This window comes from Ostrea edulis, chromosome 10, assembly GCF_947568905.1.
Source record: "Ostrea edulis chromosome 10, xbOstEdul1.1, whole genome shotgun sequence".
NCBI classification, from domain to species: Eukaryota; Metazoa; Mollusca; class Bivalvia; order Ostreida; family Ostreidae; genus Ostrea; species Ostrea edulis.
This window is the reverse complement of record NC_079173.1, coordinates 42,162,492-42,182,800: the sequence shown is the minus strand read 5'-3', so window position 1 is coordinate 42,182,800 and position 20,309 is coordinate 42,162,492. Positions and strand designations below refer to the sequence as shown.

The window sequence follows — 20,309 nt, the reverse complement described above, 5'->3', positions numbered from 1 at the left end:
TCCTCCTAGGTACCTGATCCTATTTCTGTTTTTCTAGGGATTTAAATTTTTTTTTACTTCCTCTTTGTCTTACTCTCAATTTTGTAGTATTTGTAGTAGTTTTTGTTATATTCATTGTATCAAAATAATCATAACACAACAAATTAAAACATACAAAATACCAACCAAGAAAATCTATCAACCATTGGTATACATTAAACTGACCATATCAAAAATACTATTTGTTTGAATTAAGTCATTAAATTAGATATGAAATTATTTTTTATTTCCTCTTCTGCACGAGTGATATTTTCATCAAAGAAAGATGGTGATACGATTTTTGTTTGAGCTACTTTATTTTTAGATACTCATAAACTTACTAATATTATGTTTCCCTGCAGTTGGGTGGTTATATGATGTCTTCTAATCGGCTTTTAGGCAATATATGAGGGCAGCGATAAGCATTTGTACCCACCGCGTGTGGACGAAAGTATCTTTTGGGCCTCACTGTTCGTAAGAGTTCTATAAAGGGAAAGAAGTATTGGGCAACTCGTAAATTGCGTATTGTGATAAATTCTCAGAAACTTTTATTTTCGCTATCGTATTTGGATTTTTCACATCGTCTGTTATAAATGGCATGCATTTCTAACATTAATGATAAAGGATCTCTAATGCATGTTGGTAGGATATTAGAATATCATATTTACCGATTTAAAAGCGTGGAGATGTGAGATACAAAAGTGCTCTTTCTTTACATTCCTCCCAAACACACACTCTTTTCTCCTGATGTCAACATGTTCCACTCTTGGGAAGCCTGCGACGAATGAGACTTCTGGAAAGCATCCCTCCGGTAAAGTTATTGTTTCCATGACGACTGTCTCCATGCCAACATGAAACTCCGTTATGTTACCAAGTATAGATGAGTTAAATAGTGGCACAGAAAGGGGCTGGAAATCTGAAGTAAAATGACAACCATTAACTCAATGTTTTGTCAATACAAGGTACACGTAACAACTTCTCTTATTCCCAAGGACATCACTTCAATGATCAACATTGTTTATGAATGATGTCATAAATCAAAATAATGGAGTACTACTATCAAAATATCCTGAACACAAATACATATATTCCTTTGCCGTCTTTGCATTTCACTAACGCAGATTATTTCATCTTGTCCATGAAAGTCTAAATTATAGATAAAATTACCACCACCATACCAACTGGACTTTAAGTACCCCTTTTGGCAGACAACGAGTAGATCATTGAAATCAAAGCACTGCATTTCCATATGAGTGCAACGATGACGTAAAGAATGTAGGAAATCTGAGTAACCCGCAAGAAAATAAAGTGAATGTGATGTGACCTTTTTCAATACAAAGAGACGTACATGTTGTCATCGACAGCCCCTCAGTAACCACATATACAGAGTATCCCCGTCTCTCTCTCTCTCTCTCTCTCTCTCTCTCTCTCTCTCTCTCTTGCTACGTGCTTGATGATGCTTTTGTTTTGATTTACACAAACATTAACTTTCAGAGGATTAAACCACTCACGTACATTAGAAAACAGATTTCAACAACAACAAAAATACTACAGTGGGGATTCGGATTCGATATGATTAACATATGCCATTCATTGATAATTGATGTATATATTTTTGTCTGCAGTGTGAAAGGATTACAAATTAATGATTACACGCGTTGGACGCACATGTAATTTCTGGCATATTCATTATGTGTTGGTCGAAAATATTGCTAAAAAGCAATAATGAAGGTCTGCTGACAAGCTAACGATATCCTGATCATACTAATCTGATCTGAAGATGCCGAGGACTGGAAAACATAACATACGGGAAACATAATGAATGACTAACAATTTTGTACAGTTAGGTCATTTGTCAGTAATTACACTTAATTTCTACAAAACTCCATTAATTGGCACTTAATTACAATCACAAATAGTAGATTATACCGCAATCACTTGGGAACCCCGGCGTGTTGTGCGGCCCTGAATTTAGGGGGAAATAACTCGTGCTGCACTGTGAAAAATGTATCCGATTCAACAAGTTAATTTTTCAAATACCTGGTGTCGTTCCTAGAGTGTTTTCAGTTAGTGCCCCATCAGTAACCTCAACGGTTGATTCCTCTGTAACATCAGTAACCTCAGCGGTTGATTCCTCTGTAGCATCAGTAACCTCAACGGTTGTCTTATCTGTAACATCAGTAACCTCAACGGTTGTCTTATCTGTAACATCAGTAACCTCAACGGTTGTCTTATCTGTAACATCAGTAACCTCAACGGTTGTCTTATCTGTAACATCAGTAACCTCAACGGTTGATTCCTCTGTAACATCAGTAACCTCAACGGTTGATACATCTGTCATCGTTCTACTTCCTGTACTATTCGAGGTGGAATCCGTTGTTTCCGTTTCCGGTGTAGTTGTTGGTAATGATGCTAAACATGAAAAAGACTAAACATCATATCCGTAGTGCAAAATGTTGACACCGTTAATCGTATCCACGTTGAATGTTCCTTGTAGGTGAAGTAGCAGAATACATCATATTGGAGGCTAGTTTTCAAACATTTCTGGTTTCTTTGAAACATAGAACATGTATTTGGGAAGTATTCAAAAATCGATTTTATTGGAATGGAGCTATATGGTATAACCATACATGTGGTTGTCAATCATACTTGTTGAAGGTGGTTTAATTCCCTTCTCCTCTCTAAGCTCATTATATTTACTAGACATTTTCTCTAAGAAACATCCCTGGGTTTTTTTCATTTAGATAGGTATTTCTGTGCGTGAGTAATATTCTTCACACGAAGACGGTTAAATTCATGAATTTATCTAACTGGATTAAATATTATGTTGGAAATCAATGTTTTTCATAAATGATTTAATATTTATACCTTGAAATATACTTTGCATTGGATTATTTTATTCATAGTATGTTTGATAACAAGATTTATTTTTCTGATAACACCCATTTCGTACAATCAGTAACATGAAAGGCGAAAATAACGAAAAATGATTATGTAGTTAGATATATACAGAATACCATGGTTGCACACTGTATTGATGTTAATTTCATTAAACGGGATTCTGAATTTTACGAAGAACGTCGATAAAATCTTTATATTTGGGATGTTAAAAATCACCTTAATAGTCAATATTAATTCATGAAAAGTAAATTTTATACGTCATGAGTTACACAAAATCAGAGAGAGAAATTTCTAGATAAAAATATATACATATAGACATTTACTATCCGAAAAAGGCATTGTATTTCACTTTACAAGTAACTGGTTTGAAGTATATGCGAATTTGATTTCCTTCACATGAAAAGACAAGAAATGCTATTAATTACAATTAAAGATGGATATGAAAAATACTCAATAAACAATGAGTGATATTCTTTTGATTTTATCTCACGCATTGATTAATTAAATTGTCGAAATCAATGTCAACAATAAGTATTAAGTAACATTGCAATCATGGTGAATTTAACATTCAATTTCATTGTACGTGAATTTTTGTCAAGGAAATGATTTTGAAAAGAATTTGCAGATTGAAAAATAAGAGATTGTATGTCAGTTAAATTTGAAGACAATTATAACTCAAGGAAACATAACATACCAACAAGGAGTATGTACAGAGCAACTGTCCCCAAACCCAGCATTCTGTGCTTATCGGAGTCCCCTCGACGTGCTATCTTGTGCGAATAGCAAGAAAGATTGTGTTCATCTATCAAATTATCTTTTTCAAACAAAACTTTTGGTGCAGAACATTCCCTAGAAGAAAAGACTACATTCAATTGATTTCGTGTGTCATAAAGATTGCATTCTAAGAAAATTGGATTTCCTTAATTGCAAAATTTGATAAAATATGTACAGATTGTATACTGACTTATAAAAAGTTAATTTGGTTTTAAAAATACCTATCTCATATCCGATCCCTGAAAGTAATGACAAAATCAGACATGCAAAATTGGTTTGAAAATTCGACATGTTACTGGCAAATAGTGTGAAAATGTTTCTAAATTATATAAAGCTCTGCATGTTATGGAGTGTTTAATGCAAGTTTGTAGCCTCGAATGAACAACTTTTCATTAGTTTAACGCTCCGTTTCCTTGGGATCTCTCAGTGTTTCCTATGTTATTGCATGGTAATGCTATCTCATCAATTTGATTAGTCCTACTTCTGCATACGTTTTCATTAATATTCATTTTCAATTAGATATAGTTTCGATTCAAATCATCAATATTTATATTCAATTAAATCTACTTTCGATTCAATGGATAAATATTTACAATTTCATCAATATTTATACACAATTAGATTTAGTTTCGATTCATTGTATAAATATATGCATATTCATCAATATTCATACTCAGTTAGATTTAGTTTCGATTCATTGTATAAATATAAACATATTCATCAATATTCATACTCAGATTTAGTTTCGATTCACTAGAGATATGTAGATATGTGATACAATTATCACCAAAAATCAATCAAATATACTAACAATCCTTATAATACAAAATCAAGAGTAGCGCAAACATAGGAAAGATTGGATCAGGTGTCTAAGAAGAGTAAACATCCCATGTTTACCGGTCACACCTACTGTTTAACCGCTATCTTAATCAGGTAAACGGGGTAATCCGTAGTCAACTTTAGAATGTAAAGAACGATCTAACAGTTGATAAGAAAAATGCCAGACAGCATTTGACCTAACGACAGATTTTCTTAATCACGTTTCGAGTTCATCCGGTACACAGGGAATTTTTCGCATTTAACCACGCCAGTCAGGTGATATGAACGAAATGTTCAGCAGGTGTACTTTTGGTTGATATTGTTTACTCTGGTAAGAAATTGCTTTTGAAAAAAAATTGTGCCAAGAACGGTCGGAATTTAAATAAAGGAAAGAAAGGGGTGTATATCTACTTTGGATGGTGTTAAAGTTCACCCTTTCCCAACCCTGGAAAAAAACGTCCACGCAGAGGAAACGATGACTTAATTTGTGTTGAAAACCACGAGTGGCAGAACAGTGTAGAAAATTTGAGTGATTACTACATTCCGTGAAAGCTGAACCAACAGAAGCATCTCTGTTCTAACCATTTCAAACCTAAGACTTATAAATAGGTAGTGATTGCTCCTTCGCCAAACCCTAGGCATTTAGAAGTGAGAATCACGGATCTTTCGATATGACCTTAAAAACGGAGGCCCTGTGTCACAGCAGACGTTGGCACTATAAAGATCTCTCACTGCTACGGCCATGAGAGCTAAGGATAGTTCTAAATTTCTGGTACTTCACCTACAGCTGGTGACGTCTCAATATGAGTTAAAAATTCTCGATGGGACGTAAAATCAATCAATCAATCAACCATTGGTTGTTTTTTTTAAAAATGTCACAGGATGTTCCCTTGATCTAAAACTAATTTTTTTCTTTAGATAATCATCATTACCAGTTTTCGACCTTTCATCTAAATATATTAAGTCAAAATAACGAATAGTGATCAATCTCATTCCTATAGAGAATACAAAAGCAGGAGTACGGCAAACACGGACCGCTGGATACACCAGAGGTGGGATGAGATCCCTAGGAGAAGTAATCATCCTCTGTCGACGGTTACACTCACCATGAGCCCTGATAAACGTAGTCAAAATTAGTATGTAAAGAACGACCCCTCAATTCTAGAGACTATGCAGTTACAACAGGTTCGGGAGCTCTTATCTACATATGCAATTATCATATACCGAATTCTACGTATTACGCAAGATAAAAAGCAGGGTCAGTGAGTCTTTACTGCTAGATTTGAAATCCATATTAAGCTGGGTCACGTAAGTCTTACATCTACAATTGAAATCTACTTGTAGTTACTATCGTGAAATTGTTATGTTAGCTTTTTATCTACTCAGTGTTTTACTGTTCGGACGTAGTGATCAGCTGTGTTGCTACCCTGACCGGTGGGAAGGATACGAGAGAGGGTCAGTGACGGTATTTGCTGTTCAAGGACCCTACACTGTTAGTGTAAGTATCACCCCTTTTCTTTATCAGTCTCGTTAATTTCCTACTTTTTTGTTCATAAACATCTATTTTAATATTAAACAGTGACACACAGAATCAACGAGAATTAGAATTTTAAGGAATTGTTTTTAACGCGCTTCATGAAGTATGCCAGTGTGAAGCGTCACAGTTAAGGTGATGTCATCGTCACACGCCATGGCTGGAACGTACGCTCCTCAAATGTCATCGACTTGTGGGATTTTTGTTTAGTCACAATTGCAGCCAATTGATGGGGGAAAATGGCTATCATTACAAGTATCAAAAATATCATAGAAAAAGAAATTTAAGTAAACGACTACGTTCATGAAAAAGTACTGATTTTGTCAAACAAACGACTGATGGTTAAATTTCTGATAGTATGAATACCAGTTGAAGATTGACCATGTTCGTCATATGATGGTGGCTGAGGGCACAAATACAATGAACGGGAGAAAGGATAGAATCAGGCACATCAGAGACTACCAAAGCGTGAGTATATTACAAAACCTGAAATATTCTATAAGTCAGTTGATATCTTGATTTAGAGAACTTCACTGTTTCTATCACATTTATTAGTTTTTAATGTTCAAAATATGTAAAGTCGGACCTTGTTTCTATGGATCTTGCACAAACGACATAGAAGGGAAAACACACAGTAATGTACACTGCAACTTCCGGTTACACAGTCATATACACTGTAACTTCCAGGTACACATTTATATACACTGCAACTTCCGGTTACACAGTCATATACACTGTAACTTCCGAGGACACAGTCATATACACTACAACTTCCGGGTACACAGTCATATACACTACAACTTCCAGTTACACAGTCATATACACTGTAACTTCCGGTTACACAGTCATATACACTGTAAACGCCGGTTACACAGTCATATACACTGTAAAATCCAGTTACACAGCCGTATACACTACCACTTCCGGTTACACAGTCATATATATTGCAATTCCCGGTTAGACAGCCATATAAAGTAATTTTGATTATACAATACAACTAAGTCATATCCACAAAAACTTCCGGTAAATCAACAACATACAATTCAGCTTTCTTTAAGCTTGTACACTATACATTCCTGTATCACAACCTTACACACTTCTTGTATAACAGCCTCACACACTTCCTGTAATATAGCTTTACACACTTCCTGTAACACAACCTCACACACTTCCTGTAACATAACCTCACACACTTCCTGTAACACAACCTCACACACTTTATGTAACACAACCTTACACGCTTCCTGTAACACAACCTTACATGCTTCCTGTATAACAACCTCACACACTTCCTGTAACACAGCTTTACCTACTTCCTGTATCACAACCTTACACACTTCCTGTAACACAACCTTACACACTTCCTGTAACACAACCTCACACATTTTCTGTAAGACAACCTCATACACTTCCTGTAACACAACCTTACACACATCCTGTAACACAACCCTACACGCTTCCTGTAACACAACATTACACATTTCCTGTAACACAGCTTTACACCCTTCCTGTACCATAACCTTACACACTTCCTGTAACACAACCTTACACAGGAACACAACCTTACACACTTCCTGTAATACAACCTTACACACGCGTTGTAACATTACCTTACACACTTCCTGTATCTTCTACTGTCTAAGTGCTGCTGTCTGTATTGCAGAACGTATCATACACACTCCATTTAGACAGTGGTATTTGTGACAGGGCTCCACTGAAATCATCGGAACAAACCTGTCTAGGTATTTACTTAGAATTTTTTACCAACAGCTACCTTCCTCCTGCTTATTTTCGGCACGCTTTCCTTTTTAGCTAATGTTCTAAGTAAACGTTGTTTTAGGTAAGCGACTCATGATAAGATCTTAATGAATCTAAAATGTCAGGTCATTGTAATCTAGATTTTTTCCATATACTCAGTACTCTGTATATTTCTACAGTCTGCAGGGGGATTTTTGATTGAGAGCTGACTGAGCATGAACTAGACTGTTTCTCTCTACAGGGCGAAGTGACGGGGCGGTTAAGTTATCTGATAGTTATTGACAGGGCGAAGTGACGGGGAGGTTAAATTATCTGATACTTATTTACAGGACGAAGTGATGGGGCGGTTAAGTTGTCTGATACTTATTTACGGGGCCAAGTGATGGGTGGTTAAATTATCTGATATTTATTTACAGGGCGAAGTGACGGGGCGGTTAAGTCGTCTGATACTTATTTACAGGGCGAAGTGACGGAGCGGTTAAGTTATCTGATACTTATTTACAGGGCGAAGTGACAGAGCGGTTAAGTTATCTGATACTTATTTACAGGGTGAAGTGACGGGGAGGTTAAATTATCTGATAGTTATTTACAGGGCGAAGTGACGGAGCGGTTAAGTTATCTGATAGTTATTTACAGGGTGAAGTGACGGGGCTGTTAAGTTATCTGATAGTTATTTACAGGGCGAAGTGATGGGGCTGTTAAGTCGTCTGATACGTATTTCGGAGTCACTGGGATAGAAACTGTGAACATCACCTTGTACAGAACCACAGACAATGGATACAATACGACGATAGCTGTCAACGAGAACTGTATCCCCGTGAGGGAAACCTACCACGGGAAAAACACGGATGGAGGTATGTTTATTGTATGATAGGTGTTACTGTGTGAGTGGGTAAAGGTAGGTAGACTGCCCCTCCACACCATCACCATCATCATACTCATCATCACAATTACCACCGTCACCAACATCACCACCACCACCACCACCACCGCCATCGTCATCATCATCATCATTAACAACACCACCAACAGAATCACCACCACCACCACCACCACCATCATCACCATCATCATCATCATTGACAACAACAACACGAATAATACCAAAACCATCATCATCATCACCATCATCATTATTACCAAAATCACCATGATCATTAACATATTCTTTACTACCATCATCACCATCATAATCATCATTAACATCACCACCATCACCACCACAATCACCACCATCATCATTACCACCACTACCATAATCGTCGTCATCATCATCATCATTATCATCATCATCGTCATCATCATCATCATCTTCACCATCATCAGTAACATCACCACCATCATCATTGTCATCATCATCACAATCACAATCACCGCTACAAATATGGCACAGAGTATAAAAACAGGAAATTATAAGGTGCAGTCAGGGGGGGGGGGGGGGGGGGCTCCATGTACTATTTGCTATAATGCTGAATTTCATAATGTATGATATATATATATGTAACCACTGGAAGAAATGGATATAACTGATTAAAGTATGTTTTACATAAGCGGTCAGTTTATGTAAAAACATACTTTATTCAGCTTCAACATGAAAATACAAAACAAAAAATCGCTTAATGTGACCTTCAACTTACATTTAGATTTATCGACGACGCTTTAAATATCATTTTCATTCATATGTCGATTCGATGTTCCAGTGAACGAGGTAAAATACACCACATCTGCTTCATGCCTAAATATGTTCTTAAACATGGATATTAACGGCAAAATAACAAATCAACTTTATGTCAAACGGGATGACATCAACTTCCTATATCTATGTAGGAATATTCCGTAACCAACTGCATATGGTGTATATACCTCTCACCTGATTCGATAAGAAAGAGTTTGTGCTGTGTGTGGTTAGTTTTTAAATAGAGGTAGACTACCGAAAGTTGATGTTACAAGTTTTCAACAATCTCGTTTAAATTTAGCACTATGCAAATTCTATGGTCTTTTTTAGCAATACAACCTGTCAATATACCAGTTGAGACTGTTCTTGGCACATTAATTTTGACTACGGATTACGCCGCTTGCCTAATTAAAACATAGGGTTCATGACGGGTGTGACCTGTCGGCAGGGGATGCTAACTCATATACACCTCATCCCACTTCTGGTATATCCAGTGATTCTTGTTTACGTCCCCGTGGCCGAGTGGTTAGAGCATCGCGCTCAAAATCACACGGCTCTCACCTCTGTCGGCGCGGGTTCGAATCCCGCTCGCGCCGGTAAGTGAGAAAGTTTCCCAGTTTACTTTCGGAAGGTCAGTGGTCTCTTCTCAGATACAGAGTTATGAGATTGATCACTGTTCCTTATCTTCACCTTGCACCTTTCCAGTTACAAGAAAATCCTGAAATTAAAATATGACAAATATACGATAAAACACATTAGCATCAATAATGAGACATAGGGATTTATAAATAATGCATAGAAAAATATCCATTGCTTCATACTAGATTACAATATGCGTGATTATTGAAAATGTCCTATTCAAGGGTATAATACAGAAAGTGGCCGAGCGGTGAATTATGGGAGGGAGTATGACCTGGATTAAAATACGCCAGGAGGTTATCCATCGTCTAAAAATAGATTGGCAGTGTTCGCATATACACCACACACTTGATGACGACGATGATAATGATCACCATCATCATCACCATCATCATCATCATCAAGAAAGAATTAAACTTGTGTAATGGTTAGGGTTAACCCAGCAATAAAAGTTACAAAAAGTAGTTCATTATTAAGTACAAAACAAACATTGAATCATGATTATACTGAATGTGATGAATTTTCGACATGGTGAAATAAGTACAAATACTCTTTGTACCAGTACATAACCTGAAATGCGTAATTATCGGGTTCATTCTGTGTCCCCAGGAAGCAAGTGGGTTTCAAACTTTCCTTAATATCAGGCAGACCACACTGTTTCCACATGAACACCAATATAATTGTGTACACTTTGGTATTTCAAGACTTTAACAAACAACATTTTCCATGGACTTTTTCTTCTTTTTAAGAGTTGTTGATGGGGGAATGGATGTTCTACAACATACGAACGACGCAGATTGACTTCACTAGCCTGAGTTTTCCTATAGAGTGTTTGACAGGTGGCATAGGAACGGTAAGGGTCGTTTTCTTTGATTTTTGATTATTCTAAATTGGAAATTTGGAAAGTAAGGAAACGACGCTCTATCTTTTGTTTTCATCGTCATGTGGTGGTCTTTATTAAAATGATGTTCTCTTCATTACATTACACCTCTGGTGTGTCCAGGGGTCCGTGTTTGTCCAACTGTATGTTATGTATTGCTTATAGGAGCTGTTCGTTATTTTCACCTTTCATTGTGCAATGTAAGATTAATGTACAAATACGTATTGGCTATAAGTTATAAAAGCAGCGGTAGTTGATAAGAAGTGCCTGTTGTTTACACAAAATAAGCATATCTACATCATATACATGTATATTGTAAACAGATTTGATTGGTATCTAGAAAAGAGGGGAAATGCTTTATTTCAATATACAAAATATTCAATTCCATGGCAGATCTCACATACATTTCAGAAACCAAATGTGTAACATTCTGAATCGAACAATAAGTATTACACTCACATAGAATATTTTATTATATGATCAAATAATTCTGTATTTTTTCCCTAGGAAAACATAAAACTTAATGTTCACCTGCAGGTGCCGTACAGGTGAACCTCCAACATCAGACAAAAATTGAGAAACGATACGGTTTATGATAATTTCGGTCATTCAATGAAAACGTTCATTTCTACATGTACTCACATTCGACCATCTTGCACAATAATTGTAAAAGCGTGACTTTTAAAATAGCTCGGTAAATATCAAAATTGTATTTCCCAGGTACAAATGTAGCTAAAGCGTCGTATTGATTTCAATAATTCTTTTATGTATCTGGTACTTTTCGATTTTGTTTGGTTGAGAGTTTACATAAGAATTTCAGTTCATATTTCAGCTCTGTTTCAGCGGCGGTGATTTTTTCGTCATTTCTATATTTCAGAGCTCTGCATCCATCGTTGGAAAACGCAGCCTTGTGTACTAATCATATCCGTGTGACATGTGCTGATATCAGAGTATTGTAATTATCACAATGTGATTATAGACCTGAGTACTAATGATATCAGCATGGTTTGTGCTGATACCAGAGTCCATGTTTGAGGATTTATTTCATTTGATATCAAAGCCACTCTTTCTCCCAAGAATCACTAATCTTTACGTCATCACACATTATATAATATTCTTACCCTAATATATCCTACATATATTTAAAGATCTTTTGAACATTGTTTAAATAACAATCGAATGAGCAATACTTCTGTTGTTTGATTTTGCAAAGTTCGTCCTTCACAATTACGAGTTATCTTTCTTCTCTCAAAATTTTTCAGCAAAATAAATACGAACCTCAACTCAATATATCTTCGAAATTCCAAATCAATTTGGCCTTGAAAAGTATGAGACCAGGCCTGAAGGTTATAAAACTTTTTTGAGCACGTTTCAATACTCAAACTCCGTGCTCTAAATCGTATTCATACTAAAACATGAAGGTTATAAAACTTTTATGAAATTATTCTCATACTTAAACAGAGTACATGCTCAAGAGTTTTCCAATATGCTTGGAAGCTGAGTGGCTGGGATGTGTGCTTTGTGACTGGATACCTTGTGTTAACATTAAGATAAATGATGAAATGTTTTCTTTTATTTGTTAAACAGTTTTTTCTGCAATGTTTGTGACCTTCACCTGCCGTTCAAAAAAGCTATATTTATATTTTTCTGTATTTTTGATACAAATACCAAATAATGTAGCATAATGAGTCTTTCAAGTACGTGAAACATAAATACAATGTAAATGTAACAACTGAATATTACATAGTGTTCATTATCTAAACTAAATTCAAATGAAATGTAAAAAAAAAAAACAATAAACAAAAGAAAAATTCCAACAATATCGCAAAATGGGTTACGGAGTTCGTGGACTGTGTAAATTCACACACGGACACACAACAGGTTCCCACTGAATTGAAACAAAATATGCCAATGCTTCAGTTTTAGACACATTGAATATCCCAGTCAATGAGTCGAATGAATAAGAGTTTCCATACCTATACTGGATTCCTAAACTTCATAAAAACACTTACAAAGATGCATTGCTAGATTTAGTAAGTGTTCTACTAAGCCAATATCTTTGCTCCTCAAGAAAATATTAATAGCTGTGAATGAAAAACTTCAAACGTACTGTATGACTACATATTCAGGAAGTGGTGTAAATCAAAAGTGGATTCTAAAAAAGTTGAAAGAACTTTTAGTAAATTCGAAATCGCAAAACTTTTCTCAAATCAGCAACATCAAAACGTACGACTTTTCAATACCTTACACGACCATTCCTCACGATAAATTATAGACTATAGTTTTTAACATGCAATGTGAAGATAACGAACAGTGATCAATCTCATAACTCCTACAAGCAATACAAGATAGAAAGTTGGGCAAACACGGACCCCTGGACACACCAGAGGTGGGATCAGGTGCCTAGGAGGAGTAAGCATCCCCTGTTGACCGGTCACACCCGCCGTGAGCCCTATATCCTGATCAGGTAAACAGAGTTATCCGCAGTCAAAATCAATGTGTGCCAAGAACAGCTTAACAATCGGTATGAAACACGTCAGACAGCATTTGACCCAATGTGAGGTTGCATTGACGAACTAGATCGTTATAACGACCATAGAATTTACGAAATGCTGACTTCAATCGAGACTGTTGAAATCCCTGTACCATCAACTTGTTTGTCAGTAGCTTACCTCGATTTAACAAGAGGCCCATGAGCCACATCGCTCACCTGAGTCACCTTGGCCCATATCTGAAGAATTTCCATATATATTTGCATCTAAAACCTTAGTCTCTATTATGGCCCAAACTACCCTTTGCAAACCTGAATCTACACTATGTCAGAAAGCTTTCATGTAAATGTCAACTTCTTTGACCCAATGGTTCTTGAGAAGAAGATTTTTAAAGCTTTTTCCTATATTTGTATGTAAAACTTTGATCTCCCTTGTGGCCTCATCCTACACCCGGGGCCCATGATTTGAACAAACTTGAATCTGCACTATGTCAGAAAGTTTTCATGTAAAAATCAGCTTTTCTGGCTCAGTGGTTCTTGAGAAGAAGATTTTTAAAGATTGTTCCTATATATTTGTATGTAAAACTTTGATCCCCTATTGTGGCCCCATCCAACCCCAGGGGCCAATGATTTGAACAAACTTGAATCTTCATTATGTCAGGAAGCTTTCATGTAAATCTCAGCTTTTCTGGCTTAGTGGTTCTCGAGAAGAAGATTTTTAAAGTTTTTCCCTATATATTTGTATGCAAAACTTTCATCCCCCCTTGGGGCCCCATCCTATCCCCGGGGGCCATGATTTGAACAAACTTGAATGTGCACTATGTCAGAAAGTTTTCATGTAAAAATCAGCTTTTCTGACTCAGTGGTTCTTGAGAAGAAGATTTTTAAAGATTTTTCCTATATATTTGTATGTAAAACTTTGATCCCCTATTGTGGCCCCATCCAACCCCCGAGGCCCATGATTTGAACAAACTTGAATCTTCATTATGTCAGGAAGCTTTCATGTAAATCTCAGATTTTCTGGCTTAGTGGTTCTTGAGAAGAAGATTTTTAAATTTTTCCCTATATATTTGTGTGTAAAACTTTGATCCACCACTTGGGGCCCCATCCTATCCCCGGGGGCCATGATTTGAACGAACTTGAATGTGCACTATGTCAGAAAGTTTTCATGTAAAAATCAGCTTTTCTGACTCAGTGGTTCTTGAAAAGAAGATTTTAAAAGATTTTTCCTATATATTTGTATGTAAAACTTTGATCCCCTATTGTGGCCCCATCCAACCCCAGGGGCCCATGATTTGAACAAACTTGAATCTGCATTATGTCAGGAAGCTTTCAGGTAAATTTCAGCTCTTCTGACCCGGTGGTTCTTGAGAAGAAGATTTTTAAATGACCCCACCCTATTTTTGCATTTTTGTGATTATCTCCCCTTTGAAAGGGACATGGCCCTTCATTTGAACAAACTTGAAAGCCCTTCACCCAAGGATGCTTTTGGCCAAGTTAGGTTGAAATTGGCCCAGTGGTTCTGGAGAAGAAGTCGAAAATGTGAAAAGTTTACGGACAAACGGACAGACAGACAGACGGACAGACAGACAGACGGACGCCGGACAAAATGTGATCAGAATAGCTCACTTGAACCTTCGGTTCAGGTGAGCTAAAAACTTACTATACCCAGAACAAGCTCTTGCATATCGAATCAGTTGAGATATATAAACACCATATGCAGGTGATCATGGAATATTACTACACAAATATGGGAAGTTGACGATGGAGAAGCTGAAATCATCCCGTTTGTCATACAGTTGAGTTGTCAGTTTGCCGTTAATGTCTACTTTCAATAAAATATCTAAGTATGAAGCAGAAGTGGACGACTATGTGGTGTCCTTTATTTCGAGCTCACAGGGATATATCAAATCGACATATGAATGAAAACTATCATTGTTAATAGACAAAACGTCATCGATATATCTAAAAGTCGAATTGAAGGTCACAACGAGATATTTTTTCTTCTCACGTAGAATTTTTTGAATAAATTCTGCTTCATATGAATATAAAAACATGTCAGCTAACAAAGGAGCAAAATTCGTGCCCATGGGAATTCCAACAGACTGTTGGAAGACCTGATCACCAAAGACCACGAAAATATTGTCAATGAGGAACTCTAGCATATTTTTTATTTCAACTTCAGAGTACTTGTACGTGGAATCAGAGTGGTGTTTAACAAAGTAAGTTTTTGAATGACTGATCACTAGATATGAATATTTCCGTTTTCCGTTTTTGTTGAAGAAGCAAATGTCTATGATGTCAAAAAGTCTAGTCTTTAATTTATCGTGAGGAATGGTCGTGTATAGTGTTGAAAAGTCATAGCTTTTAATGCTATTGATTTGGGAAAAATTCTGTGATTTCAAGTTTACTAAAAGTTCTTTAGAAATTTTTAGAATCCACATTTAATTAACACCACTTCTGGCATATGTAGTCGCACAGTAAGTTTGAAGTTTCTCCTTCACAGCTGTTAACATTTTCATGAGGAGCAAAGATAGGGGCTTGGGAGAGCACTTACTGGATCCAGCAATGTACCTTTGTTTGTAAGGGTTTTTATGTAGTTTAGGAATCCAGTATAGGTACAGTAACTCATATTCATTCGACCCATTGACTGGAATATTAAATGTGTCTAAAACTGAAGCATGGTTTTGAAGAATTTCATCTTTTGAAAGGGCAGTTGGAGTATAAGTATGATTACCAAAAGTGGAATTAATGCCAAGTTCGTTTAAAATACAGTTGTAATAATGAGCCTTACAAACAAAGACAATGTTGTTACTAGCTTTGTCAGCTCAAAGACAGTTGCTTCTTTAACAAAAATGGAAAACAGAAACATTCATATCTCGTGATCAGTCATCCAAAAAATTGCTTTGTTGAAGACCAATCTGATTCCACGCACAAGTAATCTGAAGTTGAAATAAAATATGCTAAACTTCGTCATTGACAGTACCTTCATAGTCTTTAGTGATCAGGTCTTCTAATAGTCTGTTAGAATTCCCATGGGAGCGAATTGTGCTCCTTTGTTAGCTGACCTGTTTATATATTCCAATGAAGAATTTATTCAAAACTCCTACGTGAGAAGAAAAAAATATTTTGCTGTTGCCTTCAATTCGACATTTAGATAAATCGACAACGTTTTATCTATTAAAAATAACAATTTTCATTCATATGTCGATTCAACATATCCCTGTGACCTCGAAATAAAAGAAACCACAGGGTCGTGCACTTCTGCTTCATACTTAGATATTTTACTGAAACGGCAAACTAACAACTCAACGTTATGACAAATGGGATGCTTTCAGCCTCTCCATCGTCAACTTCCCATATTTCTGTAGCAATATTCCATTATCACCAGCATATAGTGTTTATCTCTCTCGACTGATTCGATACGGAAGAGCCTATTCTGTGTACGGTCAGCTTTTAAATCGCGACAGGCTACTGACATGGTTGATGGTGCAGAGGTTTCAATAGTCTCGTTTAAATTCAACATTTCGCAAATTCTATGGTCGTTATAACGATCTAGTTTGTCATGCAATACAACCTATCATTGGGTCAAATGCTGTCTGAAGTGTTTCATACCGATTGTTAAGCCGTTCGTGGCACACTGACTTGACTACGGATAATCTTGTTTACCTGATCAAGATATGGGACTCACTGCGGGTCTGACCGGTCGACAAGGGATGATGTTTACTCCTCCTAGGCACCTGATCCCACCTCTGGTGTGTCCAGGGGTCCGTGTTTGCCCAGCTATCTATTTTGTATTGTTTATAGGAGTTCTGAAATTGATTACTGTTACCTTCACCTTTGATGTCTTCATAGTTGCGGATATGGGGCTCACGGCGGGTGTGACCGGTCAACAGGGGATGCTTACTCCTCCTAGGCACCTGATCCCACCTCTGGTGTGTCCAGGGGTTCGTGTTTGCCCAACTATCTATTTTGTATTGCTTGTAGGAGTTATGAGATTGATCACTGTTCGTTATCTTCACCTTGCATTCAATCGAAAACAAGCAGGCTAAACATAGTAAATGTAAATATTGCCGCGTTAAAATCAAAAGGTAGGTATACAAAGTGATTGCACTTTCGCCAAACGCTCGTCATCTAGAAGTAAGTTGCGGGTCTTGAAGATGAAACAAAAAAGATTGAGGCACAGTGTCAAGGTAGGCGTTGGCACAGAGAGAAAGACATAAAGGTTATATTGGATGATGGATAAGCGTTTTTTTCTTCTTTAATAGAAAATGGTAATCCGATATCAACATATTTCCAGTTGATCGGATCCAAACAAATCAAAGGGTGGCGTGGAGTGGAGGTTCCACCAAACATTGTACATTTCCACTCCCTAAAACAGGAGAGATGAAGACCCCAAAATGTTAAAAATGTTCAACTGAAAGGAGGGGATGTAATCCCGTCAAATGATTAACCCCTAAACGTCAAAAGTACTCAGAATGTCCTCTCCTTTGGAACTTACATGGAATAAACTTGCTGAATATTACAAAGGACTCCCTCTAGATTTGCCACACGGTTGCGTTGGAGAACTGTTTGGTAAATGAAGCTTTACATTTACCAAAGGCATTTTTTCTTCTTCCCGTGTAGTTGTTTTTCCTCTCTAAATATGATGTATCTAATAATATTGGTAATATCAATTGAAAATATTTATCATGTGCATGATAACTATGAAAGGTGAAGATAACGACGGTGATCAATCTAATAACTCCTATAACGAATACAAAATAAAGAGTTGGGCAAACACTAACCCCTGAACACACCAGAGGTGGGATCAGGTGCCTAGGAGCAGTAAGCATCCCCTATATGGCGCTCTGGTTATCATGGTTAACAATATCCTTGTCAGCCTTACCCATTATATGCTGTAGGTGCTTCAGATGGTATGACATTTTATCAGTAGGGATACATGCACATCCAAGCGCATATAACAGATTTAGATTTATATGACCTATGATTAATGGTTTAACGTTAAATTAATTTGGTAGAGAATGCCAATACACGGACTATGATTTTAGCTTTCAACTATCCACTAACATCAAATTATTAACCTCTGAACAATAAATCATTAACATCTAAACATCAAATCATTAACCACTAAACGTCAAAGTATTAACCTCAAAACGTCAAAACATAAAATCATTAACCTTTAAACATAAAATTATTAACCTTTAATCGTCAAATTATTAACTTTCAAACGTCAAATTATCAACCTCCAAACACCAAAATATCAATCTCTAAACATCAAATTATTATCCTTTAAAAGTCAAATTAAACATCAAAATATCAACCTCTAAATGCCATATTATTAACCTCTAAGCGTTCAATTATTGACCTCTAGACGTCAAAATATCAAATACGAACAATTAAACATCAAATTATTAACCTTTAACGTCAAAATATTAACTTCTAAACGTCAAAATATTAAACTCTAAGCGTCAAATTATTAACCTCTAAACACCATATTATTAACCTCTAATCGCCGCGGTGGCCTAGAGGTTAGAGTTTTCGCCCCGCATGCGGGACGCCGGGGGTAAGAATTCCGGCCGAAACAGACCTAAGTCGTTAAAACAGGTAATGACAGTTCCGTCGCCAAACGTTCGACATGAGGTGTGAGTGTCACGGGTCCTCGGAGATTACCTTAAAAACGGATGCACCATGTCGCAGTAGGTGTGGCATGCTAAAGAACCCTCATTGCTCAAAGGTCGTAAGTGCCGAGCAAAGGCCTAAATTTGAAGCCCTTGACTGGTCTTGGTGACGTCTCCCTATGAGTGAAAAATTCTCGAGATGGACGTTAAGCAATATTCAATCAATCAATTTAATCGTCAAAAGTAAGCCGTATCTCTTTTGCTTTGAAATTTACATGGAATGGTCTTGTTGAATGTTACAAAAGACTTCTGTATACAAAGCCCATGACATGACTGACGTTATCGAGACGCATTACGGAAGATTATGGCTGGTAAGCGTGTTAGTTTTGCACAAGGGAGACCCTTGATCTCACAGCCGCTCCAAAGCTAAGCAGCTTAACATAGGTAGCGACTGCCCCTTCACCAAGTAGTGAAAGTAACAGGTTTTTAGGACACACGTTTACAAACTGAATACACCATGTCATTAGTTCGAATGCAGTCTAACGCGTTTCATACCAATTATTAGGCCGATCTTAGCATATTGATTTGGACCACGGATTACTCCAATTACCTGATCAAGATATGTCTCACGGCAAGTGTGACCGGTCAACAGGGGCCGCTTACTCCTCCCAGGCACTAATCAGCCTCCAATATGTACAGGAATCCGTGTTTGCCCCACTCTCGATTTTGTATTCTCTATAGTAGTTATGAGATTGCTCAGTTTTCGTTATCTTCCCTTTTCATACCGAAGATTGTGTTTATAATGTGGATTCCGTGGAAGGTATATGACCTTGACTTTCACTTTAAGATAAGATATTCAGTAACATAATTTATATCCATATATTTCAAGTGAATGATAATCTGTTCCCTATTATTCATCATATTTGCTGTAAATTATTACTTGTATGTGATGGAAATTTTGATAGAGGGAATTCGGACTAAGCATCACATGACTTCTGTAAACTTTGACAAATTTATAAAACTATCCTGCAGAGATTTGGAGTTATATGCAAGGTGAAGATAACGAACAGTGATCAACCGCATAACTCCTACAAGCAATACAAAATAGATAGTTGGGCAAACACGGACCCCTGGACACACCAGTTATATCTCTTGAATCGCATCACACTTCACTGCTACAGAATGCAAAGCGAAATGTG

The 20,309-nt window shown here is 36.8% G+C and overlaps 2 protein-coding genes across 3 annotated transcripts; one reads left to right on the top strand and one right to left on the bottom strand.

Annotated features, from left to right (window-relative positions):
• Window positions 1-366: 366 nt before the first annotated feature.
• LOC130050791 (uncharacterized) lies at window positions 367-4,640 on the bottom strand. The gene is made up of 4 exons (XM_056151389.1): window positions 3,614-4,640; window positions 2,059-2,430; window positions 687-934; window positions 367-501 (listed from the first exon to the last, which is right to left on the bottom strand). Exons 1-4 carry the CDS (start codon window positions 3,654-3,656, stop codon window positions 484-486), a joined length of 681 nt encoding a protein of 226 aa, XP_056007364.1. The 5' UTR covers window positions 3,657-4,640; the 3' UTR covers window positions 367-483.
• Window positions 4,641-4,784: 144 nt separating this feature from the next.
• On the top strand, window positions 4,785-12,565 carry LOC125666122 (uncharacterized). Of its 2 annotated transcripts, none has more exons than XM_056151388.1 (7): window positions 4,785-4,843; window positions 5,899-6,010; window positions 6,404-6,514; window positions 7,710-7,788; window positions 8,485-8,658; window positions 10,868-10,971; window positions 11,876-12,565. In XM_056151388.1, exons 3-7 carry the CDS (start codon window positions 6,440-6,442, stop codon window positions 11,915-11,917), a joined length of 474 nt encoding a protein of 157 aa, XP_056007363.1. In that variant the 5' UTR covers window positions 4,785-4,843; window positions 5,899-6,010; window positions 6,404-6,439; the 3' UTR covers window positions 11,918-12,565. The 2 variants fall into 2 exon arrangements, with proteins under 2 accessions (XP_056007363.1, XP_048755185.1); XM_048899228.2 differs by lacking the exon at window positions 4,785-4,843 and adding an exon at window positions 5,705-5,820 and having other exon boundaries at window positions 5,920-6,010.
• The last annotated feature ends 7,744 nt before the right edge of the window (window positions 12,566-20,309 follow it).